General features: G+C 33.2%; 1 protein-coding gene across 2 annotated transcripts in view; it reads right to left on the bottom strand.

Moving 5' to 3' along the window:
* ARHGAP32 (Rho GTPase activating protein 32) overlaps positions 1–15,509 on the bottom strand; it is a 173,907-nt gene that overhangs the window by 131,788 nt on the left and 26,610 nt on the right. For both annotated transcript variants that reach the window (XM_006915185.3, XM_015592038.2), the window contains exons 2-3: positions 10,958–11,049; positions 9,905–9,989 (exon numbers count right to left, since the gene is read on the bottom strand). In XM_006915185.3, the coding sequence (XP_006915247.2) occupies positions 9,905–9,989; positions 10,958–11,049 (177 nt within the window). The remainder of the gene's footprint in view (positions 1–9,904; positions 9,990–10,957; positions 11,050–15,509) is intronic.

The following is a 15,509-nucleotide window of genomic DNA, read 5'->3' as shown; positions in this document are numbered from 1 at the left end:
CATATTTAATTGAAAGGACTAGAGAATTGAGTGTCCAGAAAAAAAACTCATACATCTTATGGTCAACAGATTTTCAACAAGAGTGTCAGGACCATTCAAGGGGAAAAGAACAGTCTTTCCAATCAATGGTGCTAGAAAAACTGGATATCCACGTTCAAAAGAATGAATTTAGATCCCCTAATCACACTATAGACAAAAACTAACTCAAAATGGGTCAAAGACGCCAACGTAAGGGCTAAAACCATAAAACTCTTAAAACTAACCATAGAAGTAAATCTTCATGATCTTGGGTTAGGCAATGATTTCTAAGATGTGACAACAAAAACATAAGCAACCAAAGGAAAAAATAGATAAATTAGACTTTATCAAATTAAAAACTTTTGTGCCTCAAAGGACACTATAAAGTGAAAAGAACCCACAGATGTGAGAAAATATTTGTAAATTATATGGAATCTGGTATAAATGTAATATTCAGAATAATACAAGGAACTCTTACAACTCATCAACAAAAAGACAAACAACCCTATTAAAATATGGACTTGAACAGACATTTCTCCAAAGAAGATATATAAATGGACAACAAGCACATGCACATTTAGTCATACCCATTAGGATGGTTATATTCAGAAAGACATATATATCAAGAAGATTGAAAACATGTTCACACACACAAAAAAATCATACATGATTGTTTATAGTAGCATTATTTGAAACAGTAAATAACCACGAACTGACAAATGGTTAACGATATGTGGTACTAATGAAATAATTATTCAGCTATAGAAAGGAATAAAGTACTGACCTATTCTACAACATGAGTCTTGAAAATATGGTAAGTAAAAGAAGCCAACAAAAAACACAACATAAGGTACAATTGGACTTATATGAACTGTCCAGAATAGGCAATCCATAGAGACAGAAAGCAAATTAGTGGTTGTCATGGGGTGAATAGAAGGGTAATAGGGAATGACTGCTAAAGAGATATGAGGTTGCTCTGGAAGTAAAGAAAACATTATGGAATTCAATAGTAGTGATGGCTGCACATTTTAAATGTGCTAAAAGCCACTGAATTGTATATTTTAAAATGGTTAAGATAGTGAATTCTATATTACATGAACTTACCTTAATAAAAAAAATAATTTTATGTTATGTAAAATTTTTTATGTGAATTATATTAACAAACATACAAAGTGTTATGATTTAGAAACCAATTCATCTGCTGGGGATTAGAGGTAGAAGTAGTTCAGAAAAGCTTTAAAGAAATTGGTTAGATCTGATACATGCCTCGAAGGATATGCAAATTGTTGATATATGATAGGGAGAAAGGTTAAAACACAGGAAAGATCATGACTTGTTTAATAAATGAACAGTTCAATTTGATAAAATATAGAATCATGAATAAAAGGCAAGACAGGTATATTGGAAGCATATATGCAAGATCCTGAATGTGAAGCCTTCATTTAATAGGTTGTAGAAGGCCAACGAAGGTTTTACACAGAGGCTGAAATAACTGGAGCAGTACTTTAGACCAAGTTACTGAAACAAGATCATGTTCGAAAACTGTGGTAAAGTTTTATTAGGAACCTATAAATGATGCTCAAAATTGTTTCTGTTTATAAATATTTCAGAAAAGATTAAAGGTAACATATGGATGCATCCCACCAAGCAGGGAAAGATAAAATTTAATACAGACATGAAAAAAGTGGGTGCAGGGGAAATGAGGTTCAGGAGACAGAAGAGGAGGGGAAAGCCAACACACAGAAAGAAGGTCACAGGAGCCTGTAAATATGCCAACAGTGGACCACAAATTGGCTTTAAGCCTTCTAACAGGCAATGCAAAGAGGAAAACAAGATTGGTTACAAGATTTAGAAGGTTCTCAGCTTAATCCCGGCAATTGCGTAGGAGAGAAACAGCTTTCCTGGTACAATGCTAGAGAAAAATATCTCCAGGTTTAAATAAAAAGGGAAAAAAGGAAAGAAAACTATGGTAGGGCCAAAACCAGAAGTAATGAAGGCTTAAACTAATGGATAAGATTAGAAAAGGATGAAATTGAAAGAATTATATAACTAATTAGATGTGATACACAACACACAGGTATACTTAGCAGCGACTAGGGGAATAATATCATCAGTAATTGGAATAGTTAACGGTGGGTACTTTAAAAACACATGCCTTGTTTCAAATCCTGGCTCTGCTATTTATGATTTGTGTGACACTTGGGCACGCCACCTCATCCCTCAAAATACATCTCTAAAGTGGGGATTAGAGAACCTAACTCATGATGTCTTGTAAGGCACGAATTCAATTTATTATTTTCCAAATGGATGGTAAATTGACTGACATGTACTGGGTTCTCCCACGGATCCAAAAATGCTAACTTTTATCCATATTAAATGTGCATGTACACCTGTGTATCTATTTCCAGACTTATCAGTTTGTTGTCTGTCTAGTCATTTGCCAGGGCACAATTAAAAAGAGAAATTCAAAGGAATACAAATGATCTACAAGCATACAATAATGTACAATTTCAGTCATAACTAAAGAAATACAAATGGGCAGTAAGTAAAAAGATCAATAATGCTTATCTCATTAATGGTCAGGAAAAAATATTATCATTAATCATTGCATAAAATAGCATATTTCAAAAACAAACTTAGCAACAACTATCAACATTTTAAATGTACATACCCTTTGAATGAATCATCTTACAGAATTTTATTTAATAAATATATTCACATCAGTAAAACTTGGAATATATCCATCAATAGAGAACTGATTAAATAAATTATGGTATAATAATAAAACAAAATACTATGTAGCTGTGAAAAAGAATGAGGTAACTCCAAATTATTGAAATAAAAAATTATCCAAGATATACTTTAAAGTAAAAAAGCAATTTCCAAGGCAGTATATACAGTAGAGTTCCATCTATATTTTTAAAAAGTAAATAAATAGTATAGCTAAAGTTGTATCTAGAGATACTGCTATATATTTTGTAAATACATATATAGAAAAATTCTAGGCAGAGACAGAGCATAATGGGAATTTAACTTGCATTTGTATTTGTCATCCATACTTGATGTTTTATTATATATTTAAATATATACATATATTCAGAATATAAGGAATATATATACTCTTATCATACAAAACCAAAATTTAAATGGTAAAAAAATCCCAAAATATTAAAAAATCATTTTCAAAGCAATTTTCTCTTCTTCAAACATAAATTCATTCATCCACTCAACAAATATTTGCTGAGTGATTTTTATTGGTCAGAAACTGTTTTAGATGCTTAAGTAGGAAAAAATAGAATAAATATTAATAAAATATTTAACATGTCAGATGGTAGTGCTATAGAGAAAAATAAATTATAGGAGAGAGATGAGAAATATTGATGACTATTGCACTCTTATGTGGAGAAAGTACCCTCTCTTTGAGAATATAACACTTGAGTGAGCATTTAAAAAAGAGAAGGTAGCAAGTTATGTGAATATCCAAGAAGAGCTTTCCAAGTAGAGGAAACAGAACGTCCAATGGTCTTGAGGAGGAGGTCTGTATACCGGAGGAATAGAAGAGGTAACTGTAGCCAGAACACTATGTCTTAGAGGAGAAGTCAGAGTTGAGGTCAGAAGTTAAAGGTAGATCTTATAAATCTTTGTAGGAAATTTAAGGAATTTGACTTACTTTGAAGAAGATGAGAAGTAACTGGAGGGTTTTAAAAAAGTGACATGATCTGACTTACATTTGAAAAGAAGCATTTTTGCTGTTGTGTCAACTACATAAGGCTAGTTAAATATTAACCCTAAAATGACAATAGCTAACCTAAGGTGACAGCAGAGAAACAAATAGATGTAAGCAGATGCTGGATTCATTTTAAAGATGGAGCCAAAAATGTTACTATGGACTGTATATAAGGAGTAATAACAGAAAGAGAGAAGTCGAAAATGGCTCCAAGGTTTTGGCTGATTTCAGGAATTGGAAAGACAGAGTTGCTATTTACCAAGATGAAGAAGACAGCAGGAGAAGCAGGTTTCAGAGGAGAATGTTCTGGGCATGCCAAACTTGAGAAGATTATGAGTCATCTAAGTAAAGATGCAGAGAACTCAACTGGATACACAATGCTAAAACTCAAAGGAGAGTTCATTAAAATTTCCTTTGTATGTTATATGTACGTTATTAAAATGAAATGTCCAGTTTGAATGAAAAAAAAAAAAACCCACAAAGCATACAAAGAAATAAAAAAGTATGGCCCATTCGAAGGAAAATAAAATCAACAGAAACTCTCCCTAAAAAAGAAGTGATAGTGGATATACTTGAAAAAGACTTTAAAACAAGTGTCTTAATTATATCCAAAAAACTAAAAGACGATGTGGAGAAGGTTAAGAAAATGATTTATGAACAAAATGAAAATATCAACAAAGAAACAGAAAACCTAAAAAGAAATTCTGTACCTGAAAGTACAACTACAATGAAAATTTCACAAGAGGGATTTAGGGGCAAATTTGAGCTGGCAGAAGAAAGAATTAGCAAACTTGAAGTTATGCCAATGGAAAGTACTGAGTGTGAGAAAGAGAAACAAAGAGTGAAGAAAATGAATAGAGCCTAAGGGACCTATGGTACGCCATGCCAAATGCTTTGTGGGAGTCTCAGAATGAAAATAAAGAGAAAAGAGGCAGAGAGAATGTTTAGAGAAATAATGGCTGAAAACTTCCCCAAAATGACTAAATACATGAATGTAAATATCCAAGAAGCTCAACATCCAAGCTGAAGCTCAATATCCAAGATGAACTCAAAGAGACCCATTTTGGGAAATATGATAAGTAAATTTTCAAAAGGCAAATACAATGAGAGAATCTTAAAAGCAGCAAAAGAGAAGCAACTAGTCACATACAATGGATCCTTAATAAGATTCTCAAGAGATTTCATGTCAGAAACTTTGGAGGCCAGAAGGCAGTGGGCTAATATATATTCAAACTGCTGAAAGAATAAAATTGTCAACCAAGAATACCATATCCAGCAAAACCATCCTTCAAAAGTTAGATATAAATTAACACATGCCCAGATAAATAAAAACTGATGAAATTCATTATCATTAGACCTATTCTGTAAGAAATGCTACAAGAAGTCCTGAAAGCTAAAATGAAAGGACACTTGACAGTAACTAGGAACCATATGAAGAAATAAAGACCTCAGTAAAGGTAAATACATGGGCAATTATAAAAGCTAGTAATATTATAACCAATCTTTGTAATTCCATTTTTTGCTTTCTATATGATTTAAGAGAGAAACTTTTTTCAAATTATAAATCTAAAAGCTAGCATTGTAACTTCAGTTTGTAACTCCACATTTTGTTTTCTATATAATTTAAGAGACTAATGTATTTAAAATAATTATTAGTTTATGTTTTGGAGCACATAATGTTTAAAAATATAACTGTATTACACCAACAACCAAAAGGAGGGAAAGCAAGCTATAAAGGGGCAGAGATTTTATTTGTTATTGAAGATAAGTTGGTACAAATTCAAATTAGAATGTTATAATTTTAGTATGTTAAATGTAATCCCCATGGTAACCAGATATAAAGTAGCTAAACAACATACACAAAAGGAAATGAGAAAGGAATTTAAACCTTTAACTACAAAAAAAAAAATCAACTAAAAGCAAAAGACAGCAATACAGAAAATGAAGGATAAGAAATCTATAATACACATGAAAAACAAAACAGCAAAATGACAGAAGTTCTTCCTTATCAGTAATTACTTTAAATGAAATGAATTAAATTTTCCAATTGAAAGACAGAGATGGGCAGATTGGATCAAAAAATGTTACAACTATGTTATGTCTCATGGATAATAAGCACATGATATTATGCTCAACATCACTAATCATTAGGGAAATGAAAATCTCATTATACTCATTAGTTTGACAAAAATGTTTAAAGATATGTGTGTGTATGTGTGTGTACAGTCATCAAGAACCTTGTCTCTAATAAGTGTTTGATTCCAAGGATCCAATGGTGATATTTTGTGTATCTCTATTGCATATCATGCCATGAACTAGCCATGCTCTCCTTGCTACTGGTAATAGTCATTAGGGTATTTAAATTTAATCAGGTTGTAGAAACTAGACTCGAGGGGTAGAAATGGGAGTGGCACCACTCAATATTACTCATATGACTCACTAGCGAAATTTTTCCTTCCTTTCCCCAGGACTGTATGCTCTCCTGGCCTCAAGGTCTCAGTTCCAAAGGAAGAAATGCTTCCACCCAAAGACAAAACAATGATTTCATTGAACTGGAAGTTAAGATAGCTGCCCTGCCATTTGGGCTCCTTATGTCTCTCAATCAACAGGGAAAGGAGGAAGTTATTTATGGTGTTGGATGGTGTGACCGATTCTGACTATCAAGGGGAAACTGAACTTCTACTTCACAATGGAGGTAAGAAAGAGTACACCTGAAATGCCTTGTGATTAAACGCAATGAAAAATTACAAGAGGCCAATTCAAACAGGATTAATGGCCAGACCCAGAATGAAAATTTGGGTCACCCCACCAAGTAAAGAACCACAACCAGCTAAAGTTATTGTTGAGGGCAAAGGAAATATGGAATGAGTAGTGGAAGAAGACAGTTATAATACCATCTACAACCATATGACCAGTTACAGAAACTAGGATTCTAACTGCCATGAGTATTTCATCATTAATTTGTTATGAATGTGTTTATGTGTGTATAGCGTATATCATTGTTTTCTTCCCTCTCTTTTTGTCTTGTATAACATAAGATTTATATCATGGGATTTAAGTATTTTTAATTTTACTTCATAGTTTAATTTAAATTATGGAATATCAAGAAGAGTAAACATCACCCAAGGACTTCGCATCCTCTTCTGGGAAAAGAGTGTGTTTTTGAAAAATAGCTGATCACATTAGGCAGAAGTATGACCTTGTTGTTGTCTTTGTTTAGAGGTTAAATATGGTTTAAGGAGTGCCAAGTTGATAAAGGATAGACTGTGATATTTAATTTTATGTGTTAACTTTTGGTCCAACATGATTCCAAATGTTTCTATGAAATAGTTTCCTGATGAGATAAACATTTAATTCAGTAGACTTTGAGTTAAGCAGTCCATAATGTAGGTGGGCCTCATACAATCAGTTGAATCATAATAAAATACAAAGATTGACCTCCTCTGAAGAAGAGGAACTCTGCCAGTATACTGCCCTTGGATTCAAACTGCAATCACTCCTCCCTGGGTCTTTGGCCTACTCTGGACATTTTAGACTTACTACATCTCCACAATCACAGGAGCCAATAGCTTAAAAACAATCCCAATCTCTCAGTCTGTCTCTCTCTGTCTCTCTCTCTCTTTCTCCCTCCTTCCCCAAACACCTCTCCTTCCCTCCCTACGTACACACATACATGCATGCACACACACAAATACAAATAAATTGGTTCTCTTTCACTGGAAAACTCTAAGACAACTAGTTCAAATTTTAAAATAATAATATAAAAGGTACCACTGTGTTAAAATGCTGAAATACTGGACCACCAATAATCCACACAGCTAGAGGGGTGATGCTTTGCACAGGAGAAGGCTAACAGGACTCAGGCTCCATTGCTATGGTTAATATCTATCCTGTCTGGTTGTCATACTAATGGTCTGTGGTTCCACCTGGGGCACAAACCTAGGACCTTCTGCGTGTAAAGCAGACGTGCTAATCACTATACATTGTTCAAAAATTTTAATATCACTCTTTTTCACACTATACATAAATATTAATTCCAAGTAACTTGAATGTTAGAGTCAAACTTATAAAACTTTTAGAAAAAAATATAGGACAATATCTTCATAACTTCAGAGGGAAGAACATGTTAAATAAAGCAGAAAAACTACAAGCCAGAAGGTCTACACACTCATACAACTACATAAAATACATAAAATAAAAAATAAAGTAAACAATGCCTATTTATTAAAAGCAGCATAGAGTTTAAAAAAAAAAAATGCCATGGGGTGGCTCCATAGTATAGTGATTAGCACGTCTGCTTTACACGCAGAAGATCCTAGGTTTGTGCCCCAGGTGGAACCACAGACCATATCCCAAGTGCGCCAGGCCCTTAGGTGCACCAGGCCCTTCGTGTGCCAGGCCCCCCAAGTGTGCCGAGGTGGTGGGGGGCCAGGCCCCGGCCGTGAGCGTGTGGGAAGAGATGCCTTGCCTTCAGAGATCCAGTTCTTAAAGGGAAACAGCAACATCCATAGGTCAGGGGTGGAAGTGGGGGTGGGGAGGGATTATAGAGGGGCGAAAAAATGCCACAATGTGAGAAAAGGTGTTTTTCATTCACATCAAAAACAATAAAGAACTAGGTGCAACATGAAAGGACTAACATCCAAAACATGTAAAGCATTCCCATGAATAGGAAAACTACAAGCTAATCTATAAAACATGAACAAAAGACTTAATCTAGAGTTTTAAAAAATAGGAATATCAACTGCCCAATAACATTTGAAAAGATGCTCAACTGCATTAGAAATTAGGGGATTGCAAGTTAAAAATACAGTGAGAGAAAGAATTACATTCCCATTAGATTGGTGAAAATTAGCAAGTGTCAAACAACCAAGAGTTGGCAAAGATGTAGAACAATAACTCTCATTTACTGCTTTTGGGAGTATATACTTGTAAATCATTTCAAAAAGTAGTTTGGCTTTACTTAGTAAACCTAGACATGGGAGAACGCTATAACTCTGAAATTCCACTCACAGGTATATACTATGAGAAATCTCTGCATATGTGCACCAGGATTTGTGTACAACAATTTTCACAGAGAGGCTGTTTAAAATAATCAAAAACTGGCAACAATCCAAGTTACAAACAAACAAACAAACAAAAGGATAAATTGTGATATATGCATGCTATGAATTAATATACAGCAGTGAACAAACTTAACAAACTGTAACTACATACATCTCCAGGGATAAATTTTACAATGTTAAATGAAAGAAGCAAGAAAGAATACTTTCAATAATAAAACCCATCCAGGTTTAATATTTCAATCCACCCCCAGTACCCCTGATACTTCTTGTCCTGCTCTTTTTTACCACAGCACTGAGCTTCTTGGCCAGCCTCTATGCTCTCTCAGAATGGGTCTCTGGTTTTTGTTATTATTTCACTAATGTAGGCAAAGCACATAAAACAGTGTTGGTACCTAGTACTTGCTCAGTAAATATTTGAATGAGATGAATGAATGATAGTAATTCCAATTCTATAAAGCTCTAAAACAGGCAAACCTAAACATTGTGTTAATTAGGGATACACAGAGATAGTAAAACTATAAAAAAATAATGAATATTACAAAATCATGGTTATAAGTAAGCTCTGGAGTAGGGAAGGCAAATACAATATAGGAAGGACAAAGGAAATTTTTTTCTCTCTTAACCTGGGCTTTCAAATGTGGGTGTACACCTGCGTGCGCACACACACAATATACTTCACAACAAGAAAGAACATTTTTTTAAAATTCCATTAGCACTCCTACCCCTAAACCTTACTCTGCTTCACCCAGACTGTGATTTATCTATGACTTCTACAACCTAACACAAGAGTCCAGGTAACGACTAGAATAGTTCATGCTAATAAAACAGTGGCAAAGTCTGTCTAGGAATCTGATCGAAATTCTGAGATTTACATTGATTCTCTTATACAATTGAAATAGGAGTCATCAGAAATCAAGTATTAATAAATATAAGAGAACAAATGTTTTCACATCAACCAGTAAGAAACCAATAGAAAAACTACTACATGTCGAAAGACAGATATACAGATATGGATGTAGAGATACAGAGATACAGGTATAGAGATAGAGATAGAGATATAGCTTAATTCAGTGTGAAGGAAATATTTCAAACATACCTGTATGCTGCCAAACTCAACGTTCTCATAATGGAAATGTGCACATTCAGCCATCTTCGGAAAGTGACCTTTAGTGAAAGGTAACCTGAAGTACATGAAATAAATAAGTGAGGTATAAGACACTGAAATAGTCTAAATTACTAAGCCTAAGGAGAAAATAAAATGGGTTCAGGAGCTCATGCAAGCGAAACTATTTAATAAGCACATGCGCATGAGCACACATATACTCACACAAACCTTTTCAGGGATACACTGAATCAAATGAAAATTACATTTAGTGCACAGGTCAAAACCAAAAAAAAATTAAATTAAAATTAAAAAGCATCACTATACTCTCGTAATCATGACCCTAGTTAATGCCCACAGTAAAACTATGCTTTCAGTAAATGTTATGGAAACTGAGAACAGCCAGCTTCTAACCAGAAGCAGCATTCCCACCACAAAATATAAAGCCAGGTTTTACCTGTGAATGTTGTCGCAGCCCATCAGTCCTGGATTGGTGGGTCTGGATGCAGAATGGACATTTTTATCCTTGTCTTTTCTCTACTTATAATAAAAATATAGCTATCTAACCTTCTGCCAAGTGAAAAGATGGTTCTTCTGTTTGAAACCGAAATAGATACCTTAAGATATTTATTTCACTTAAATCAATGACTGGCATCTATTTAAGGCCCTCTCAAAGGCAACGCTGAGATACAGCAATCTCATAACTCAAACAACAAACTTGATTTTTCTAAATGAATGGGAACACGTATTAAAGGTACCAAAAGGACATATTTGAGTTGTTCCTGTTGGACAAATGCAACCTCATAGATAATAATAGCATAAAGTTGTTGCAAGAAAAAAATTAAAGTATATTTTTAGACTAGTAGATAATCGTCAGACCTTTTCCACTAATTGTTGAGTCACAATTTAAAGCTTAACAGTATAATTTAATGTATGGATAGTAAGAGCTTACTTAGTAGGAAATATAAATAAAAGTTGTAAGAGAACTAAAGAACTGATTTCCATTTACGGGAATTCATTTAAAACCCATTGTAAAATTATACTTACTTTTTCACATGTTTAACCTTCATACTGGCTGTAGTGTTACTTGTCTTCAGATTGAGGTCTCCAGGAATCTCAGGAACATCTGCTCCTCTAGCCTTAAAAACAATAAAGACAAAAGATTTATGACTATTCGCTTAGTATGAATACATTTTAAAAAGGAGATTATAGCTAATTTTAATAGTTCTACTCATTTGGTACCAATAGCAATATATAATGATTTAATAATCTCCTCTTATGATTATAATTTACCTGAGTTCTAATTATTAAGAATAACTGAGAAAAATATTCCAATTTAAATATTTAACTTTACTGTATGAGGAAAAATTTGTTAAAAGAACTTTCATGCTTTTATGTTCAAATTTCAAAATCAGCTATTTTGTGTCTCAGCACAAACTTAAATCTCTTCAGAAAGCTGGTAGAATAAAATAACCTTGGTTACAATGATTCATAAAAAGTAAAATGGTAAAATGAACATAATTAGGACATCACAACATGCATTTTGCACACCAAAACTTGAAAATTATATCTATGTAACACTTCCAAACTTAACTCCTTCATCTGCCACAGTTTTCATAGTAATGATTTTTTTAACTTCAGTGACAAATTCAGCTGCATCACTTTATAAACAGAAGCTGAAAATCAAAAGTTTCTTCACACTCTGAACAAAATAAACAGCAAATCCAAATATCTATCTTAAAAAACATATTGATGCTACATTATCTGTGATTTGTAACAGAAAAACTTAATTATAGCCAATGTCACATGATGCAATAAGAGAATAATATGGAATAATCAGTTAAATTGAGTTAAGAAGAGATTCTCAAAGAAGATGTGGAAACATATACAATGGAATACTTTTCAGTCACAAAGAAATAATGAAATTTTGCCAATTTGTGACAACATGGTTGGACCTTGAGCACATAATGCTAAGTGAAATGAGTCCAAAAAAAGGACAAAAATCACATGATCTCATTATATGTGGCCCCTAAAAAGATAAAACAAAAGCCAAGCTTACAGATACTGAGAAGAGATTGGGGAGTGATAAGAGCGGGAGGCTGGGGAGTGGGCAAAAAGAGTGAAGGGGGTCAAAATGTACAAATTGCTTGTTATAAAATTAGTCATGGGGATGTAATGTACAGTGTGGTGACTATAGTTAACAGTACTGTATTTTATATTTGAAAGTTGCTAAGAGAGCAGATCTTAAAAGTTCTGATGACAAGAAAAAAATTTTGTAACTACATATAGTGACGAATGTTAAATAGACTTACTGTGGTGATCTCTTTGCAATGCATACAAATATCAAATGATTATGCTGTGCACCTGAAACTAATATAATGGTATATATCAATTATACCTCAATTTAAAAAAGGAGCTGCACAACATCGACTTGATTTTTAAAATGTTTTCTTATAAAAAAATAGCATAGACAGTTTGGATAAATGTTAAAAACCATGACTTTTCAAAGATATGAGGTAACATATAAGACTTAAGCCTTGATACATCATCAGGGTCCACTGGACTCAAATTGTTCTACTGAGGTTTTGTTCCTTAGCATACCTTACTAAACTTGCTAAGCTTAATTGTTAAGAGGGGATATTTCATGATCAATCATTATTAGAAATCTGTTTATTCTTTCTTAGAGGTCTTCTAAAGAGAAAAAAATTCACTATATCTTTTAGTAATGAAACAGAACTCATTCTATTTTGCAATTACCATATGGATCCATTGGATCTTTTTATAAATCTGGGCAGGATTTTGGTCTTATTCTTCCTCTATCTTAAAACAAAGTTATTTCATAATCCTAGGTGGTATTTTATCAGTATTCATCATCATTCATCAATTATTCCCTATCATGCTGAAAAAAGAATAAAATAAAAAAATAATTTTAAAAAAGGAACATGGGAGAATCACCTAGAACAAGGTTGCCAAGCTTTTCTTAAAGGGTTATGGACTTGTGGACCACACTGTCTCTGCCACACTCAACTCTGTCATTATAGCACAGAAGCAGCCATTTCTAAATGATTAAACATCACCATGTTCCAATAAAACTTTATTTTCAAAAACAGACAGCCAGAAAATTGAAGAAGTTTGTCAACCTCTGACCTACAATATTGATGCAATAAGTGAAAAAAATCATCATCCAGTTTTTATGCGGTGTTGACCAAATTGTTGCATCACCTTTCAAGAAGGTACTTATCAGGCTTAAAGATACCATCTTTGTAGTCGGTATTTCGCTTTCACTGAATAACTATTGGAGAACTCCATATTTTTCATTTTCCATCCATAACAGAGAAGGGAAAAACTGACAAAGAAAGATATTTTACAATATTTAGACACATCAAAGGATGGGTGCAAAGAGACAGCAGCACTCTAACAATGGCGGTCAAAATGATCATGTAAATGACAACTCAGATTGATGATAATATCCTAGAGAAATATTATATAACTTAAGAATTATGAGCAAACAACATATTTCTAAGAAAAAAATATATGTGGCATTTTCCTCCAGTTAACCATTCAACTGAAAGAACTTTATCACACAGTATTTTGTAACAACCTGGATTACTTTGTTTTACTAAAATAACGTGTGAAGGTATTCTTTATCTTTTTTTATTATTTATTATTATTTATGCTTATGGCACCTGGTCTTCCTAGGTGGTCTCCCATCTAAGTACTAACCATACCTGACCCTGCTTAGTTTCCAAGATCAGACATCGGGCTTGTTCAAGGTGGCATGGCCGTCGACCATGGACCGTGGCTCCACTGGGGCGCAAACCCAGGACCTTTTGCGTGTAAAGCAAACGTGCTAACCATTACACTATGGAACCACGTCCTGAAGATATTCTTTAATGTTTTATATCCGTGCACCAAAATTTACATAAAGATTACAAAATTGACATAAAAAGATTTGCTGAGCTTAAATTCTTATTAAAATTTCTAATAAAGTGGTTTTTCACTATTCTGTAAATTATTCATAAATTGAACTAAAAAGAAAAAGTAAGAAAGGGTACACTGGACCCAGGTGGTAAAAGGTAATGACTTTATTTGGTAGACTGAAAATTAAAATATTAGCTGTCTTTTGAAAACAAGCTCTCTGTGCTAGATGGGCCATTGCCCCTAACACATATCTAAAGAGAAAATTAGGAAATTCGCCTAGCTTATAATCCACATGAGGAAGATACACTATGGACTACACACCTCTGCAACCACAACTGACTGAACTGTAGATAGAAACATGACCAAAAGATAAATTCACAGCCTATCCAAAGGAGCCTGACAAGAAAACCTCTAAAAAAATAAAATGGCAATAATTAGGCAAACGAACCAAGCAATGGTCCATGAAGTCTTAGAGAATTCGAGAAAACATTCTGAACCAAGCCACTAAACATGTATTTTTGTATAGCAATATTTTCCCATAGCGTAGGAAAGTCCCAAGCACATTCTGGCCACTCAGTAGATTTTTGTGAAAGAATAAATACACTTTAATGTAAAAAAGTGTTAACATTTATTCTTTTAAGATTAGAAAAGTATAGTAATATTACTCTATTGTCTGATAAACTAACATTTTCACCTATGTGTTTTTTAACTAAAATAAATTTTCTAAATTTCTACTGAAAGCATATAGCTTGAATCACTTTATTCTGTTGCTCTAAATCAAAGATTAAGAAAGTTCTCTTATAGAAGATAATTCATTAAGTAACATTCATTACAGAAAATATCCGATTTCCCTAATTTATTCATGCTATAATCATCACTTAATTATGCTCCCAAAACAGAATTTATATCAACTTCACAGAAACACCATTAATCAACAGAAAATTAAAGAGACAACAGAAGGCAATGGAATGTACTTTCAAAAAAGCACACACCATTTACATTTAAACCCTCTAGCAATAAAATGACTTCTTATAAGGTTAGACCATTTAATTCATCTTTGAATTATTAGCATAAGGCACAAAGGGTGTGCTCCAGTTTAAAGGAATTAATAGAGTAACTATTTTTATCTCCTCACTCTTCCCTATATTCAGTTTTATAGCTCTTGTTTACACTGTGGAATTTAACCGATATGTTCATTATCCCTATATACATAGCCTTACCTTCAAAATGCAATTAAAATCTACCTATTCCATAAGCCTGTCCCAATAACTTAGTTCAGTGCTGATATTTTCTTTTATTAATCTTCCATAGGGCTAACCCTATATACAAGTTGAAGCATTTTATTATATTTTTATTCATATTTTACTGTAAACTGCCTTGTCTAGTTCTCCAAAGTTTTTTTTTTTCATTTATCAAGAGAATAAATGATATATTACTCCATTGAGCCAGAGCCAATGGAGTAATATAAATACATATTTTATCAATATATGATATCCCCAAACCCTGTTACACCACTAAAGTTTAGTACCATTTGAGGAAAAGGCTCAAAGAAACCTAGTACTGCTAATTACCGTAGAAAAGCAAATTAAGAATTTCATTCTCATTTTTTAATTCTCCTGCCTAATAAGCAATATCTATGAAAACCTATAGTTAACAAAATAAAACTCTTCATTGTAAC

The sequence above is a fragment of the Pteropus alecto genome, unplaced genomic scaffold (genome assembly GCF_000325575.1).
Source record: "Pteropus alecto unplaced genomic scaffold, ASM32557v1 scaffold135, whole genome shotgun sequence".
NCBI lineage: Eukaryota > Metazoa > Chordata > Mammalia > Chiroptera > Pteropodidae > Pteropus > Pteropus alecto.
The sequence above is the reverse complement of the archived record's forward strand: the minus strand, read 5'-3'. Positions and strand labels throughout refer to the sequence as shown.